Source organism: Petaurus breviceps, unplaced genomic scaffold (assembly GCF_028583685.1).
Source record: "Petaurus breviceps papuanus isolate PSGF00001 unplaced genomic scaffold, PetGlider_PUasm1.0 174, whole genome shotgun sequence".
Taxonomy (NCBI): Eukaryota; Metazoa; Chordata; class Mammalia; order Diprotodontia; family Petauridae; genus Petaurus; species Petaurus breviceps.
In genome coordinates this window covers 52,183,213-52,201,990 of record NW_027185761.1, presented here as the reverse complement: position 1 = coordinate 52,201,990, position 18,778 = coordinate 52,183,213, and the positions used below count along the sequence as shown (strand labels likewise).

The following is an 18,778-nucleotide window of genomic DNA, read 5'->3' as shown; positions in this document are numbered from 1 at the left end:
AGTTCCAATTTGGCTGACAGACAAAGATCCCCTCTCCCCACCTCCACTCCCCACTCCATTTGTTCAAGCTGTATAAAATGCTATAAAAGTGAGAACACATTATTAATACTAATTGGAACTAAATGACCAAACTGGAAAAGATATTTATTCTTGGTACCAACTGAGATAATGTAGGTAAAATACTTCCCAAATGCAGATGACTCCATAAGGGTCACAATATTCTCCTCTTCTTCCTCTACTTCTCTTTCTCGTCTTCCTCTTCTCCTCCTTTTTGCCCCTTTCACTTCCCTTCTATTCCTCTTTTTTCCTCTTTCTCCTTTTTTTCTCTCCTTTTCTTCTCCTTCCTCTCCTCTTCTACCTTCTTCTCCCTTCTCATCTTCTTACTTCTTTCCCTTCTTCCTCTTCTTTATGCACTTCTTCCTTTTATTCTTCCCCCTTCTTTCTCCTCCTCCTCTTCTTCTACTTCTTTGCCCCTTCTTCTTTTACCTCCTCTTTGTCCCTTCCTCTACTCCCCTGCTCCTCATTAAATTATTATGTATTGAGTTTGTTATACCTGGATCAGAGATACTTCCACACACATGAGAAAGCAGTATGCCCACACCATTTCAGCTCGATCTCTCTCTTTTCTCTTTGGAACATTATTTCAGGGCTCTTAGCCAAATGAGTTGACCACTGTGGGAACTAAATATTTTCCCCCTCCTCAAAATATGTAGCTGCAACAAACCATGATAACACAGAAAATCTGGCAAAATGTGTCATTCTTGCATAAGGAATGAAGAATTTGTCACTGGGAGAAAAAATGAAACCACTACTTGCTAATTTGAAACTAGAATAGCATGAGAGGGAATTGAAAATGTGTGAACAAATAGCAAAAACTACCTTTCACTTCCCCATTTAATTACTCATTAATTTGACTCACTAAGTAGGACTTGGCTTACTCCTTCAAATCAACTTATGATGGATTACAATGTTCCAATACTTTCTTGAAGGAGGACAGACATCAAGTGCTTTGTCCAAGTCATTCTTCATTAAGTATGCAATCACTTATGTTCTCCCAAACCAAATAATAACTTTGGAACAGGGTTTGAGCTGAAGCCTTATAAAATTCTCATTAGATTGCAATGGTAAGTTAACTGGAGTTCTAAAGCAAAGAGATGGATAGACTAGATGACCTCTTTTAAGAAAGTTTAAGGTCTAGAAATTCCACTCTCCATAGCCTCTCTCCACTGACACAGCCGCCATCTTAATTCAATTCCCCCATCAAATTTGTCCTGGATTATTTCAAGTTTCCTTTATGCTTCCCCTATCTCCCATATCAGATCCATCTTCCACATGGCTGTTAAATAATGTTATTAAAATCCCATTTTGAAACACATCACTACCTTATTCAAACATCTTTGATGAGTCCCTATTGCCTTTAGGAAAAAAAAATGTGCTTCTCAGTTTTACCTTTAAAGTCCTTCATCGTCTTGTTTAAGTCCATTTTTGTGGCCGTAGTTTATGTGATTCCTTTTCATGTAATTATGTTTCAGAAGAACTGGATTATTTGATGCTCCCTAAATTAACCTTTCCACCATCTGCCTATATGTCTTTGCAGAGTCTCCACATAGTTCCTGGAATATTTTCCTTCCTCACCTCTTAGAAACCTTAGATTCCTTCAAGGCTTAATTCTGATGTTACTTCCTATTGCCTTTGCCTTCCTCCTTTGGACAAGAGCTCTCCGGAACTTAGCACAGTGCTTTGCAAATAGTAAAAATTTAAATTCATTCTTGTTTTGGGGTTGACCCCTTAGTTGTTCATGCCCTCCCATCTTTTCACTACCTTTCTAAACATTGGGTCTCTGTAATGTTGATGGGATATAAGATCTTCCCCACCCATTAATAGGCCTCACATGGAGCCCACTAAAGGAAGCTTGCTTGTAGGAAGGCTTTCAAACCTTTTGTTAATTTCTAATTAGGCACTAAGTCACAAGGGTTGTAATGCCCTCTGGTTCTAAAAAGGGTGTATATATATATATTTATTTATACACACACACACATATATACATACTCTGATTGGAAGAGTGTTCTTGTGATTTGGCAAGATGAGACTCTGGGTAGCTGTTAAGGAACCCCCAGCTTTGAAAAACCCAGATGTTGGTGCTTCTCTCTCCTGGTAACTGTATGTATTGCCTTGGTCAGATAGTTGGATCTGTCTGTTGATCTGTACTAATTTTTCAGACAGAAGCCCTGTTTGCTGGTCTTTATTTCTCTGCTTGAATTTTCTCTGTTTGTATTTTCTCTGAAGTTCCGGGTGCTGACTTTTCCCCTGAACTAGTGAATGTAACTGAAAAGATTGTTGACCCATTAAACAGCTATCTTTCCTAGCGAAGCAGATCTAAGAACCTGTGCTAGCAGTCATCCTGGGTATGCCAGTGTGGTTGCCACTACAGTCTCCTATTGGTAGAATGTTGAGGACAGCGACCATTTTTCACCTTGTCTTTGTTGGTACAACACCTAGGACTCTTCAACATATAACATGTGCTTAAGGTATGGTTAGATTGATGTCCTAAAGCAAATGTATTTTTTCCCAGAGTATCAAACCTTCAAACCATAAATCTTTGCATTTTCAGTGGCTGTTCCCATATGATTACAATGCTCTTCCCCCTCATCTTCACTTCCTAGCTTCCCTGGCTTCCTTGAAGGCTCTGTTCAAATCCCATCTTCTTTACAGGAAGCCTTTCCCAGTCCTCCCTGCTGACAGTGCCTTCTCTTCTAAGATTTCCATCCGTTTCATCAACAAATCAAATAAAAAGTGCCTGATATGTGGGAGGCATCATGCTAAGCTCAGGATACAACGAAAGGTAAAAACAGTCCCTGGCCTCAAGGAGCCCAGTCTCTAATTGGAGGAAAGAAAAACAATGAAGAAATGAAACATACCCACGGTAAACCAGAGATTTAGTGGGAAGGCACTAATATGAGGAGGGCTCCTTGTAGAATGTAACCAGGGAAGTCAGAAAGCAGAAGCAAAGAGGAGAATTCTAGGCATGGGGGAACAGATAGTAGAATTCTCAGAGTAGGAATCTGGGGTGTTGTATGCAAGGAAAAGCAGGGAGGTCACTATCAGTAGGTGAGAACTATCTTGCAGTACCTAGTTATTTATAAGTTGTTTCAACCATTAAAATACAAAGCACCTTTAGGGTGGCTTTGCCTTTCTTTCCATCCCCAGTGCTGATCTCAGTGGCGGGCACATATCATGCACTTGTTGATGGACTGACCCGTTGATGGACTGACCCATTGATGTATGTCTTTGTAGGCAGCATATAGAGGAAAATGCATTACCCATATTCCTTATGTTGCTATAGTCACATGTTATTCAACAATTACAACTGTAAATTCAACAGCTACGATTTAAAGTTAAAAGCGTTGCTTTTTTGTGTGTGAGCTACATCGAGGAAAGAAAGTGGCATTGGGCAGTTGCTAACATGTTTAAATAAAGTATTCCATTTGGAAAGAAATGCCCTTCCTTGTAGCATTGCTCACAGTGTTGTTGCTGAGTGTACTGTTTAGTCTTTTCTGTCTTGAAAGAGGAGATATCTTGTCAATAGCTTCCCGATAAAAAATGATGTAGTAAAAAATTATCTTTGAAAAGAAAACGACTATGGGTTTAGAAAAGATTCCCTAGGAGACCTAATGTGTAGAAGCTGGCATTGCAGTCCACCATAGCCCACCTAGGAAATAGCCTGTTATCCCCAGAGCACCGCAGAAGGGCAGCCATAGAGCACACGACTTACGTTGGCTTGGAAGCTTCAGCTTGGTCCGTCTGTAGTTTTTCTCCTCCTTCTACCTCCATCGTGCAATACACGATGCGATTGGGGGCCAAGGACTTCAGGCCTTGAACTTCCATGATCACAACCTATGAAGGGAAAAGAAAAATAGAACAAATTACACTCAATTCATTATTCATCTTCAATACGGGTGCTTGCATCTACTGTGGGATAAGGAAGAATATTAATGAGAACAGGTTCCAAAATGTTTTTTGGCCAATAGAACTGGCAAAGGTGATACAAAAGAACACAATAATTCATGTTGGAAGGTTTAGTGAAATGAATGAATAATTGGTACAACCATTTTGGAAGAAAGATTGGTATGGAATAAGAAAAGTCACCAAATCATTCACACCTTTTGACCTAGACATCTCACTGCTAGGCACATATCTTAAAGTCAATGATGGAACAAAGGTCCTAGGTATGAAAATAGATGTAGAGCAGTACTCTCTGAAGTAAGAAAAAAGTAGAAACAAAGTAATTCTTCATTAACTGCTGAATAAGATGTGATATATGAATGTCATGGGAAACTATTGTGGCACAAAGGACAACAGAATCGCCATATCTGAATGCTGTCATCCATTGCAGGCACCATAGGCTGGGGAACACCCACAGGAGGGACACCCAGGTTGCATTGGGTCTTCTTGTCCATATTATATAAGGATGAGTTTTGATGGAAATGGGGATATATGGTCTAAAGAGAAGGCTTTGGAGTACCTTCAAGAGGGCTGTCATATGGAAAGGAGGTTAGATCTGCCAGAGAGATAAGGATCTTACCACCTCTGAAAGTGGCATAGTTCACTGATACTGGTGAGACTTCTCTTCTGAGCCCACAGATGCAGTGACCCATTTAGCCACTTCTCTGTGGCTCTCTTTGTTACATGTATGCCCTATTTGTAGCTTGCATATCATTAATAAATGAGGAGTGTGCGGTGGATTAATATGGCTTTTCCATGAAATCCAGAAGCAGATTGATTATGGGCAGTTCTAATTCCTACAAAGCTTTTTTTTGGTGTTAATCTGAAACTCTCTTCTTAGCAGCTTCCATGAGGGTTTTCTTCCTCTCGTCCTTTCAGTCCTAACAGAAAAGTCTAATTGCTTTTCTACATTTGAAGGGCAGCATTTATGTTCCTTGGCCCTTTCTTCCACTACACCACCAAATAGTCTCTTCCCTTGGCCAAGCAGTGTCAGTTCATTCATGGGATCCTCACATCAAATATCATTTAGTCCTCTCCCCATTCTGCTTGCCTGCCTCTTGACATATTTCAGGTTGTCAGTGTTCTTACAATGTGGTGGCCAGAACCACAGATGTTACTCCAGATGTAGTCTGACCATGGTAGAATACTGAGGGTGACTCCCTCCTTTGTTCTCAATATTACCATTCAGTTCATATAGAATACATTTACATCATCATTTTGGGCTGTGGTAGCATGCTGTTCAATCATATTGAGGTGGTGATCCATTAGCATCCATTGGCCTTATTCAAACGAACTATTGTCTTACCATACACCCTCTGCAAAAAAGTGCAATGTTTTATATTTATTCTAGTTCCATTTCATCTTATTAGTCTGGTCTTTTCTTACAGCCTGTTGAAACATTTTTGGGCTGCAATTCAGACAACCAATGTGTTAATAATAACTCCTGTCTCAAATCTACATTGTCTGCCCACCTGATAGGAATGCCATCTATTTACCTACATCTAAGTCATTGATTAAAAAAAAAATGGAATAATAGAGGGATAAGAATAGATCCCTAAGGCACAGCATTAGAGACCTTTATCTAGGTCAACATCAATCCATTTGTCATTCTTCTTTGATCTTGACATCTAACCATTTTTGAATATGTCTGACTACAGCCAGATGCCATGTCACTCCATCTTGTTCCAGAAGATAGCATGACTTTGTCAAATGCTTTGTCGAAACTCAAATATATACTTTCTATAGCAACTTTTCAATTTAACTGTGCAGCAAATCTGTAAAATATTTTACAAGAGAACTTTAGTCTGGTATGATCCATTCTTAATGAACCCACAATGATTTCTAGTGATCACTATTTTCCTTTCCCAGAACTGATAAATCTTTTAAATAATTAATACTAGAATTTTGCCAGGAATTCAAGATAAGTTCACTGGTGTAGAAATCAAAGTAGCTGCCTTCTTTTCTTTGTTAGAAATAGAAATTTGACATCTCTAGTATTGAGGCACCTCTCTTTTCCTCCAAGATCACTCACTACCAATGACTCAGCAATCAAACTGGAAAGGTGAGCACCTTGGCATTCCTGCTCTGATGAATCAGACTCACTGATGGCAGGTAGGCACTCTCTGAGAATCTTTGAATTGGAAAGACCATTTATTTTAATCCATGTATGAATGAGAATCCTCCCCCATTCCATAATTCCTTCAACAAGTGACCATCTAGCCCTCACTTGAAAAACAATAGGGAGAAGCAGCCAATTGTACTCTGGGATAGTTCTGTATGAAAAGAGATTTTTCCTTTCACCAAGCATACACTTGTGTCTTGGCAAATTTGACTGATTGCCTCTGCTTCTGCTATCTTGGGCCAAGAATAAAAGTCATATCTTTCTGCAAGGGGAAAGCTGATTTCAAATATTTAAAAGTCTGTCTTTTCTTGACTTCTCCCACACCAAATCTTTTTTTATACCACACTAAATGTCCCTAGTTCCTTCCATTCCCAAATGGCAAACATCTCAAGACCCTTCACCAACTGTTAAGGGAATCTTGTTGGCTATGTAGGCACAGTAACCAGGACCAGTCCTCTCTCTATTTCTCAAGTGCAATGTAACATGACTATTACTTTAGAATTATTACAATCAAATGTTTTTATATCACTTTCATTTCTCAGTATATCACATCCCCTCTGAATCCAGAGAGCCACGCCTTCTAAGAAAGTTGAAACAAAGAGAAAAATGTGTGATTCAGCAAAACTAACATATCAAGTGACTCTGACGTATATGCAATATTTTATACTCATAATACTTCAGATGGGTTTTCTCTTCTCTACTTTGGGTTAAAACTTTGTTATTGTGTGTAAAACATCTCACATTTCTATGGCATCTTGCCCTTTATAAAGCACTTCTATATACTATACACAATATACAATATATCATATATTATACATCATGCACTTTTTTGTGCAATGTGTAATTCACAAAATTCAGTTTCATTTCCTTGCTGTTGGTGTTCTATTTGCATTGTTGCAGACACTGTATTTCTTGTTTTCCTTTGCTTTACTTTGAATGTGTTTATAAAAGTCTTCATCCATCTATGAATTCTCCTCCACCCCCACCCCTACCCCTCTCCAGTCACACAGGCAAATAGACATTCTTGGAGACAGTTTCTGTACGATGTGTTATTTGATAATCTTCTAATTAAAAAGCTGTGGGTGACCCCTGGGGTATTTGCGTACTTGTACTTACAAGTTAAAAGGTTGTTATAATCATGCCCACGTGGGATAGCTGTTGGACTAACACTCGTCTAAATTCCAAACAAGCATGAATTGGAGCTGATAAAATCATTAACTGTACAGAAAGAAGGAATTAGGAAAATGAACATGGAAAAGCTTTATAAAAACCAATAAGCCAATAATTTTCCTACAGGAATGCAGGAGGCAATGAGGGATAAAATGTCACCTTTCATTGGTAATAAGCAAATGCAAAGACACCTAAAAGAAACTCAGGCAGTGCTATTTTTTTAAAAAGAAGGTTTCTGTGAAATTCAATTGCAGATTTTCACACACCAAGTGTTCTCCATTTAATTCAACCCTTTATCCTCTGACTGCAAAATGCATTTTGAAAACATTCTGCCATGTTACTAAGCTGATTATGTCTGGATATGGAAAATATGTTTCCCATGGTTAATTCACAGTATGACTTATGGCTATTCCCCAAAAAATCAATTTCATCTTTTAAAATTCTTCATTAGACATGTAGAAATTGTTCTAACAGGATTCTTACTTCTCTCTCCCTAAAACAGTTTGAATCATTAATCATTTAGGTATGATAAAAACAATTCAACAATGACATTTAATAACCATGGCATTTATCTAGTGCTTTGAGAAGTGCTTTAAATATGTGCTTTCACAGTAGTTCTATAACGGATCTGCTGTAGAGTCTATTGTTCTCATTTTGCAGATGAGGAAACTGAGGCTGAGAGAGGCCAGGGGATTTTCCTGGAGTCACACATCCAATAACAGGCAAAAGAGGGATTTAACTAGGTTTTCTAACACCTACTTCTCAAATGTAAAGTGAATAAAGGAAGGAAAAACAATCAAAAGAAAAAGTGAGCACGACTTGGAACATCGGCATTTTTGCCAACACAGTTTACACACTGTTATTTTTTATTTCAGATCTTGAAATACAGAAAACAATGGCTAGCTTAGTTGAAGTTAATCATGTTCTATGGCAAGAAGAATAGAAACTATAAGGAGGAAATTCACTGCTTTTTATTAACAAAAAGACTAAGAATTGCTTCCATCATGCTTGGAAATCCTATTATTACAGCGTTAAAGGTGTTTAATGACTCAAGGATTTTATATAGAACTTTCTTACTTCTTTAGAATTACTCCCTCCAATCCCAACAGAAAATTGGCCTTAATAGAGCATTCTTCAAATTGATGTTGGCAATGTGTGATTATAATGACTAAGATGGTTGACCATGAAGAAATTTAAAAAAAAGTCCCTCCCTTACTTCTTTGCAAAAGTGGGGAACTATGGGTGTGGAATATTGAATACATCATCATATTTAGTTGGTGTGTAGTTTAGCTTTGCTGAACTGTTTTTTTTTCCTTTCTTTTTCTGCTCTTTTGTTGTTGGTTGCTCCAAGAAATGGCCTGATAAGTAGGGAATGGGTGGACAGAAATATTCAGAAATGAATGCGATTATAAAAACAAAAGATAGTAAAACATTAAACAATTTCCTTAAAAATAACCTCCTTTCTAGCCCTAAAGAAATAATTTCATGTTGCTTGATCTGTGCTTTATCTAGCTCCTTTTATTTTATTTTATTTTTTTGCTTTTTGGATGGAAATTGGGGTTGTGACTTGCTCAAGATCACATAGATAGTTTTTTTGTGTTAAGTGTCTAAGGTCAGATTTGAACTCAGGTCCTCCTGTCTCCAGGGCCGGTGCTCTATCATACACTGTGCCACCTAGCCTCCCCTCTAGCTTCCATTTTAATAGGTGGTACAAATTGTGTCACTTATTCTGCATATCAGTCACACTGTTCTTCCCACTCTAATCCAGAGCTTGCCTTGCTCGGGCTCTTACCTCCAAGGAGAAGGACAGCACAACATCTGATTTGGAGAGTTGGTTTTCATTCTCTTCCCCCATGTCAATGATGGATGTGTTATGGCTTCGTTTCAGTTTCTGAAGCTTGAATTCGCCTCCTTTTGACACTGGCATACTTTCCAAGTTTGCCATCAGCAAATTGACAGATGATTTCAGCTCTTCAATGTACATATTCTCCATTTCTTTGGACACAAATTTGGGAAACTTGCGTTCCTTGAAATAGAAAGAAAATGGTAATTGGGAGGGGTTGGTAGTGGACCATGATATGTCTTTACCTAGAGTGATTTGTTGACAAAGGACATTGTAATGCCTATAAGAATTGGGATCACAGTATTATAGATGATAGAATCATACATTTAGAGATGAAAGGGACTTTTGGAACTAAAACCTCATTTTACAGACGAAGAAACAAGCATAGGCAGAGAAGTGATTTGCCCAGGGTCACAAAGCTGGTAAGTTTCTGAGACAGGATTTGAACATAGGTTTACATGACTCTAAGTCCATTGCCCTAACTCCTTGCCACTGTGTCTCCTGGTAGCGATAGGTCAAAAATTGTATGAAAGTCAGCTGAATAGACAGATCTGCCTGTTTCCTAAGGAAATCAGTACAATACCAAGCACATAGTAACTAAAAAGAAATCCAACATTTAGGTTCCCCAAACATCCTTCATCTCTCTATATAGAATGCTCTTCCCTTTCCCAAATCCACTGTCCAAATCCTATCCATTTTAAAGACCTAGTTCCTCCACAGAACCATCCAGTTTTCTCTAGCCAGGAATGATATCTCTATTACTTGAACAAATATAGCCCCTTATTGGAGATGCTTTGCTATAGGAGATAGAGGGCTGCAGTGGACATTAGGAAAACCAAGTTCAAATTTTGCCCTGTGAAACCTACTAACCTTGGGACTGACTTTGGAAAACAAACTTAACTTCTCTTGACCTCAGTTTTCCTATATGTAAAATGGGGCTAATAATACATGTAGTACTTACCTCAAAAGGTTGTTATAAGGATCAAATGTTATATGCAGATTGTTCCAAAAGTCTTAGTGCTGTTTTAAGCTGTCAAAGCTTATTCTAAAGCTTAAAGTTACACTAAAACTTATATTAAAACTTTAGCAACTTCAAACTACATTAAAACTTTTTAAACATTCTGTGTATAACACCATATAAATTTCATTATTTTTATGGCATATTTTGAAGGCACTTTCTGTTCTAATATGCATTGTAATTATTTACATGCATTTCAAGTCCCAGACAAGATTTTAAACTTTCTTGAAGGCATGAAACATGCCTTACTCTCCTTTGCGTTCCTACAAGCTCCCAGAACAGTCCCTTTCATAGAGGAGGCATTTAAATGTTTATTGAAGGAATTACTGAATTTCATCATAGTCTTGTGTTTTCTGAGCTTTCTCCTCCCACTTGAAAATCATCGGAAAGAAACATCGGAAATATTTTTCAAGTGTGATTTCATTTCAAGTTAAAAATAATCAATTCAGTTATTTTTGACTTATGGAAAAGAAGAAATTGTTTCTTTTTTAATTCTCTGGTTATCTAGAGTGATTTCCTCCTATGAATAATTCAAAAGGAACTGATTTGAGAAGTTTCAAACTTAGCCTATAGCTATTCCTATGAAGAATCATCACCATTTTCAAGAAATATTGGAAAAATTAATGGAGTGATATATAAATTGATCATCATTTTTCACAGATGTAGATGAAATCCTTTTTAACTAGAGTTAGGCCACTTTTTTTTTCTTTCTCAGCATAGGATTTTTGCTAGAATGCCAATGAAGACTATTCTTGCCATTTGCAGTTTTTATACATTTCATATTGCCTACCCCAGATCCTCATTTTGTTTTTATCTTTATAGACACTAAAGCATAGTATCTTGCAAAAAGCACTAGATTAATACATGTTTGTTGAAATGAATGGGATACTTTTAAGTGATCGTTTTCAGCACTTTGGACAGAGGTGACAGAGCCTGATTGCTGAACTTGCCGGGGGTGGCTGTGTTGTGGGTATGTGGGAGGTAGATGAAGGAGGAAATGTAAGGAAGAGCAGGTTCAGAGCTCACCTGCTTTTGGCTCCTGTCAGTATAGTAGACCTTGGTATCCACTCTGATTTTCTTAGGAAGGCTACTCTAAATGAGATTCTCCAGGGTGTATCGGCAGGATCCATGAGATATTCTTCTGGTGTGGGACTATCATTATACATATAATTTTTTTTGGAGGTCAATGAGAAGGTGACCAAGGCAATTATGTACATGTCAGTGCATCTGTTTTCCCTTTTACTGAGCAACTTAGGAAGGGAAAGAGCATTTATTAAGCACCTACTTTGTGCTACTAAGTGCTTTATATGTATTTTCTCTTTTGATCCCCACTTTACAGTTTGGGAAAATGAGATAGACAGAGGTTAAGTCACTTGGCAAGGGTCACACAATCAGGAAGTATCTACAACCAGATTTGAACTCATGTCTTCCTGACTCAGGCCCAGTGCTCTGTCTACTGTGCCACCTAGCTAATTCGTGTTCAATGGCTACATTTTGTCCCTTAGATTTTGCTGAGGATCAGTCTTCCGGCATTAGGTGATACTATGATGATAAGGCCTCTGGAGAAAGCCTGACAGAGCTGTATCTCTAATATATCACCTCTCTGAAATTCAATGTAATCAACCCTCCAGGCTGGATTCAAGAGCCCTGGATGTGAATACCTCAATGAACTTTAATAATAAGTACAGAATTTGAAGGAATACTGGCCATTCTCATCCACCCTCTCATTTTACCAGTGATAACTGAAGCTCAGAGGTTGTCACTCTACAGGCAGTAGATAAGAGAGCTTTTGTCAAAAGGCTGCATTATTAATAGTTTAAATTTAAAGCTATGAGGAGGAAGTGGAGAATGGAGGCTGATTGTGGGGCTTGGAAAGAGAATGTGGATATCTTGCTCTCGGTGTAAATGACTTTGTCGTTTTCAGAAGCCATACAGTGATGCTGGGACCAATTCCATCCTGAAACTACTTGGTAAAAACACATTTGGCTGAGGCATTGCCTGAGTATACAAACATGTGTGGAGGTTGGTGGGAGTCAGTATGGAGAGGACCATGATGTACTTGCCAACACGGAAAGAAGTTGCTTTGACAGAAAACTAATCATGAATCACTACAAGAAAATAGATGGGAGTATCTTTGGCAAGAAACTTCTCTCCAAAGGATCATGGACAGAAAGTTGAAAGGTGCTTCAGAGGTCATATAATCCAATGCCTTTATTTAACTGATCATAGGATCATGGACAAAAAGCTAGAAGAGCCCTTAGAGGTCACAGTTCAATTCCTTCATTTTACAGATAAGGAAATGGGCCCAGAGAATTTAAGTGAAGTCTAATGTTACAAATCCTGGTCCTTCAGTTCAAGACATAATGCTTTCTCGACACTGTGTCATGCTGAGAAGAAACTGAAGCCCATGAAGGTTGAATTTACTTGCCCAACATCATGTATGTTGCAGGTCAAAAAAGTGACATTTTAACCCACATCTTTTGACTCCAAGTTCAAGGCTTTTGATCCTATCTCCTCCTGTCTCCTAGAGCAGTGTACTCACAGCCAATCTAAGGGCTGTAAACCTCCATAAAGTAGGTCAAATGCCCTCAGGAACTGGAAGATGGCCACGAGGTCGGGTTTACAGAGGCTCAAAAGTCATTGCTGTTCTTTGCCTGAGCACGGGAAAGAATCCCAATGGAATTGACTTCTTAGGTATCTGGGCAAAGAGTCCCAGTCCACCCTGGAGCAGAGCCACCAGCCATGTGGGGGTGGCTGTGTGATCTCTAAACACTATCCCTGACTTTCCTGACACTGCTTCCTTTTCCTACATATGAGGCAGAGTGAGACTGATTATCTCAATGGTCACAAAGGATCCATGCTTCTTGAGCACCTTCCAAGCAGAAAGTGTTTGCTACAAGAGGGTTACCCTGAGGAACAGGAAGATTGGTTGGGGCATATGGAGTGTACTTCCCCTCCTGTCTCCAGCTCACAATGATGGCAAAACCCCAGGGAGCTCCATGGTTTTCTTAGAGGGACTGATAGATATTTCCCTATAGATTTACTCCTTGCTGTGAGTTGTTGCCATAGGAATGAATGAAAGAAAGAAACCTCTTTGTACAGACTGGGCTTTTCCCAGTTAACTAGACTCAAGAAAACAAAAATCCAGGGCATTCCCTTCTCAGTGCTTCCATGGTGGGGATTTGAGCACAGCAGGCAAAGCAGTGTAAGACTTTTCTGTAAGACTTGCCCTTAACTAGTTGAAGTCCCAGATGGGGCCCTCATGATTACCCACAGTTCTGATTCTCTAAGACTTGTTAATGTCAGCCAGACATGATGCAATAGAAAAACTTTGGAGAAGCCCAAAGAATTATCTTCCCTCCCAGAAATCAGACAGCTTGTAATGCCATCATAAAAAGAGTTCATAAAGCAGAGTCTGGAAATGAAAACAAAACCATCTTTCTGCCATGGGTTCTTCTCTAGCTAGGGGAAGAAATATGTGCTGTCAGCTGAGGCTGTTTGTGAGTGTGTGGGGGGGTTAAATGGCATGGCCATTACAAACACATTTTCGGGGATATAGCTGCATTGACACAATAAAAATGGAGTTCTTACTCTCTGTCTCAACTTTCCAAAACATAAAAATAAAATTGGTCTTACAAAAAGACTGGTTATTTATTTTGCTTTATGGAATACTGATGATACGACTGCATACAAAGGCCTTCAAAGAAACCACCTCTGGCCATTCATTATTGTTTGGGGGCCAATTACTCTTCAATTAGGGTAGCCGACCTGCTAACATTTTTACCAGTGTGATGTATTGTTGCCTAGAGCTGGGAGTTTTTTGGACACATCATGAAATGCAGCATTGAAAAGGACAGAATGCTGCCCGGGAAAATTGTTTTTTCTTTCTCTCTGGGCACATCCACACATATGGGATGAAAACAAAAGCTGCCAGGCTTACCCCTAGCTGGAGACCTGTTATATTTCACAGGCACAGGCAATATATATTGGGAAGAAGCTCAGAAAGCATCACAGCTAGGCTTTTAGGAACTATATCCATGAGGTCTCTGTATCTGTAATTGAGAGTAGAATTATTGAATGGTTGCTGGGGGAGAGGGAGGGGAACCTGTCCTCCAGGCCACCTGTGGTCCTGTAAGTCCTCAAGTGTGGCCCTTTGACTGAATCCAAACTTCACAGAACAAATGGGATTTGGATTCAGTAAAAGGGCCATATTTGATGATCTAGAGGGCCACGTCTGGCCTCATGTTGAGGAGAGTATTGGAATTGGACTTAGAAAGATTTAGGTTCAAATACTTTCTCAAACTACTGCTAATTGTGTGGACCTGGGCAAACCACTGAGCCTCTTAGAGTCTCAAGTTCCTCATTTGTAAAATGAGACTAATAATAGTACCTACGACATAGGTTTAGGGCCAGGCCCAGATGAGATATAGTAGGTAAAGTGCTTTGTAATCCTTAAAATACTACCTAAGGGTCAGCAAGTTTGCTTCACATCAATCAGCTTCATAAACCCTGTGAGTTCTATAGGATATTTACATTGCTATAGGGAAAGGACTTCTCTAAGAATGGACTTTGGATCCTTTTTATTGGTTTCTTTATCTGAGTCTATGGTAAAATAGGATCATAAATTTAGAGGAAAAGAAAAACTTAGAAATAATTTAGTCCAGGGTTCTCCAAAATGTTTTTGACTCATGCATGACTATTGGTAAAACAAAAATGGGGATATGCCCCTATATATATCTGTATTCATATATATGAATATATATACATTATATATGTAAATATATATATAATTATTTTAAAGTTGTACACACTTATTATCATGCTAATTATAAACCTTATACAAAACAAAAAAAGATGAAATAATATTGATTCTGGAGTAAGGAGGGAACCACTGGAATTTATTGAGTTAGGGGAGTTACCTAGTCAAACTGATGCTTTAGGAAAATCACACCAAATGTGTGAAAAATAGTAAGAAAAATGATTATTTTTACCTCATATTATTAATCAATTATTGACTCAGGACCAGGATTTTTTTCATGAGCCTGTAGGTTGTTCAGTCTCCCAAGGACATTGCTGATGATGACATTGGTTTACATTTCTCACGGTCTAGTTCAGACCCCACCTAGGTGGAGAAGCCCATAGTGCTCTTCTCAGGTTTGGGTGAGAATAAATTCTTTGATTAGATTGCTCAAGTCTGGATGATTTAGAAGTAAATGTCTCAGCCCTTCATTAGAATGGTTCCACCTCTCCTTGAAATAGTCATTATTCTCATTAATTGTGAATCAATCAGAGTTGATTGCCACCCTCAGGAACATCCACTCTTCCAAGGGCAAATAAATTGTGAGCCCACTGCAATGATTCATCTTTGGTCCAATAGATAGAGCCAAATGACCATTCCTTTTATTAATAAAATGCTAGCATTATTAACAAAAATGATTAATTACCCAGAAATTATGTCTCAAACTTTTTAAATGCCACAATGTATTGGAGAGGGGAGAGACAAGGTAGGGTAATCAACAAGGAGGCTATTATGATAGCCCAGACAAGAGATAATGAGAGCACTAGATTGGTGACTGTGTGGTTAGAGAAAAGGGGATGTTTAGACACAAATGATGCCATGGAGATGGAAATGATAAGATCTGGCAATGATGGTTACGTGGAATGAATAAGATTAAGGAGTTATGAATGGCACCAAACTTATGAATTTGGGTAACTTGAAATATGGTGGGTAGCCTTTGGCAGTAATAAGGGAATTTGGAAGAAGGGTGGGTAATGAGCTCCTCAGTGTAGATGGCAATGCATCTAGGCCCACCCAGCTCTATTACTCATTCCATTCTACCAAAAATGAAAAGGAGGTGGGGGTTTACTCACTAACTGTACCTTGGAGCTCAGAGCCAAGCAGGGCAGCCAACCACAACAGAGTAGTGCCTGCTGTAGCCCCAAGGAAGTCTTGGGGCCAGGGCTGGGGTGGGATTTTCACACAACACCAGAGCAGCAGCTGATATGATTAAACTTAGGTTATAACTGTACTGAGGGGTTCACACTAGGGAGAGAAGAGGACAACTGAGTAACAGTGTGACCTTGGGAAAGTCACTTCCTCCCTCTTTAAAATGAGCCAATTGGACTAATGGGCCACTAAATTCCATACCGTTTCTCACATTCAAAGATTCCATGTGGATTTGGGTATAGTGTGGGTCAAATTATGTCCACCTGAAAGCTATTGCCTGAAGCAGTGTCTGACACATAGTTGGCAGTTAGTAAATGCTTGTTGATTGATTGACATGAAATGACTATGGCACAGCACAGAGAGGGAGTGGAATAGGGATAGTGCGGGGACATAACAGGTGAAGAAGATAGTGTGGTTCTGTTGGAAATAGATGTCATTACTAGTTATCCTGAAGAATGCTCTCAAATTCACATTGCAAGGTCATTCACCATTTGGGATTATACTGGAACCCCACATGGAGTTATAATATATATAATTATATATTTATTATATATAACATATTATAATATTAATTATGTTATATAATAACATAATTAATATAACATATATTATAATAAGATATATAATCTATAAATGAGGACATTGAGGTACAGAGGTCAAATGAACTGTCCAAAGTTGCAGATGATAAATGGCAGAGGCAATCAGGATTGAAACCCAGGTTCTCTGACCAAATCCAGGCATCTTTCTACCATACCGTACTGTTTCCACAGCTGGGGAAACTGTATGGTTAGGCTTATCAAATTGGAACTGTTTTCTAGCTCTAACAGAAGTGATAAATTCAGTTTCACTTGGGCAAGCAGGTGGTACCCTGGGCAATGCCAAATTCATGATCAGCACACCTGGGCACCTGTCAAGGTGATAGGAGCCTGCAGTAAGCCAGGCACTCTCATAAGCTTTTCTGCCAATTTGAGATATTTCTATTTGGGCCTAGGATTTGAATCACGGGGCATAACAGGAAACTAATGCCTATGATACCCTTGCTGTTTCCACTGGTGAACGCATTCTTCATTTCTGCATAGCTTTCCTCATAACTGCCAACTTCCCAGTTACAATTTCTGGGTTATTGGTGGCCACAAGGACGGTGAGGAGTTGGGGATATTTTACTGTAGTATTGTGTAGCATGACTTGTTGGGTGCGGTGTAAATGAAATGGGCACTAGCCAGGGAATCAGCAGCCCTGGGCTCTGGTCCCTGATCTACCACTCATTAGTGTATGACTCGAGACAAGTCACTAGACATCTTTGGGGTTCATTTTTTTTTTCTACCAAAAGATAAGCCTGTTGAGCTGGATGATCTCTAAAGTTCCTGGTAGTTTTCAATTCAATGACTGCACATGAATTTGTGAATTCAGGTCACAATAACTTTCCTGAAACCTACTAAACACATGAGTAGCAGGCCCCTCTGTGCTGCTTTGGGAAAAGTGCTAGAATTGGAGTCTTCAAAGCCATGTGATGGGGAGGGAGACACTTAATGTCTCAGCTTCAGATCCTTCATCTACGCCATGAGATGGCTGAACTGGACAACCTCTGAGCTATCTTCACGCACTAAATCTATTACAATCCCACATATTGTTGGTTCTGATAATCACTGACATGACAAACATTTATGATGCACCCACCATGTGCTGGGCATTGTGCTAGGTGATAAGGATAGAAAAACGAACCAGTACCTGCCCCCAAGGAGCTTACATTCTCCCAGAGGGATAATGCATGTGCACAGAAAAGGAAATACAGATAAACAAATCTATCTACCTTTATGTATATTATATGTGGGCATATATAGTATATATCCACATGCATATTTGTATGCCTATTTGTGTATATGTGTGTGTTTGTGTGGGTGAGGTTCAAATCAATTTCTGGTATGTGTGTTGGGGAGAAGGGCGTTGAAACTGGGGTTTCTAGGATAGACCTTATGGAGGAGACAGCGCTTTAGCTGGAGGTCCTAGTGCATCTGATTTTGGTGTGAAGAATATAATTTTCCTTGTTATAAAAACTCAATTTCCTTTTCTTTTCACAATACATTTTCATTGATTCTCATATCAATCCTGTGAGACAAGATGAAGGTTAGACATATTTTATGTATCTCAGGATGGAGAGACAGAGAGACTCAGTGACCCCCAGATCATGCAGGAAGAAGAGGAGAAAATAAGAAAAAGACACTTTTATCATGTCTATTATATGTCAGGCACTGTGCTAAGAATTCTTTTTTTTACAAATATTATCTCATTTGATCCTCACAAAAAATCTGAGGGATACGTGATGTCATTATCCCCATTCTATAGTTAAGGAAATTGGGGCAAACTGACAATGAATGACTCACCCAGGGTCACACATCTAGTAAATGTCTGAGGTCAGATTGAACTCAAGCCTTTCTGACTCCAAGCTCAGAATTCTAGCCACTGTATCACCAGCTGCTTTTATACACACACACACACACACACACACACACACACACACACACACACACACATGCACGCACATGCACAAGCACACATATATACTCATATGTGTGTATATCTATTTAACCATCCATCTATCTAATCTATGCATCCATCCATCCATTCCTTCCTTTTTCTTCCTTCCTTCCTTCCTTCCTTCCTTCCTTCCTTCCTTTC

General features: G+C 39.0%; 1 protein-coding gene across 4 annotated transcripts in view; it reads right to left on the bottom strand.

Annotated features, from left to right (window-relative positions):
• Positions 1-18,778, bottom strand: part of CADPS (calcium dependent secretion activator) — a 567,121-nt gene that overhangs the window by 313,089 nt on the left and 235,254 nt on the right. For all 4 annotated transcript variants that reach the window (XM_069084197.1, XM_069084192.1, XM_069084194.1 and 1 more), the window contains exons 5-6: positions 9,087-9,320; positions 3,773-3,894 (exon numbers count right to left, since the gene is read on the bottom strand). In XM_069084197.1, the coding sequence (XP_068940298.1) occupies positions 3,773-3,894; positions 9,087-9,320 (356 nt within the window). The remainder of the gene's footprint in view (positions 1-3,772; positions 3,895-9,086; positions 9,321-18,778) is intronic.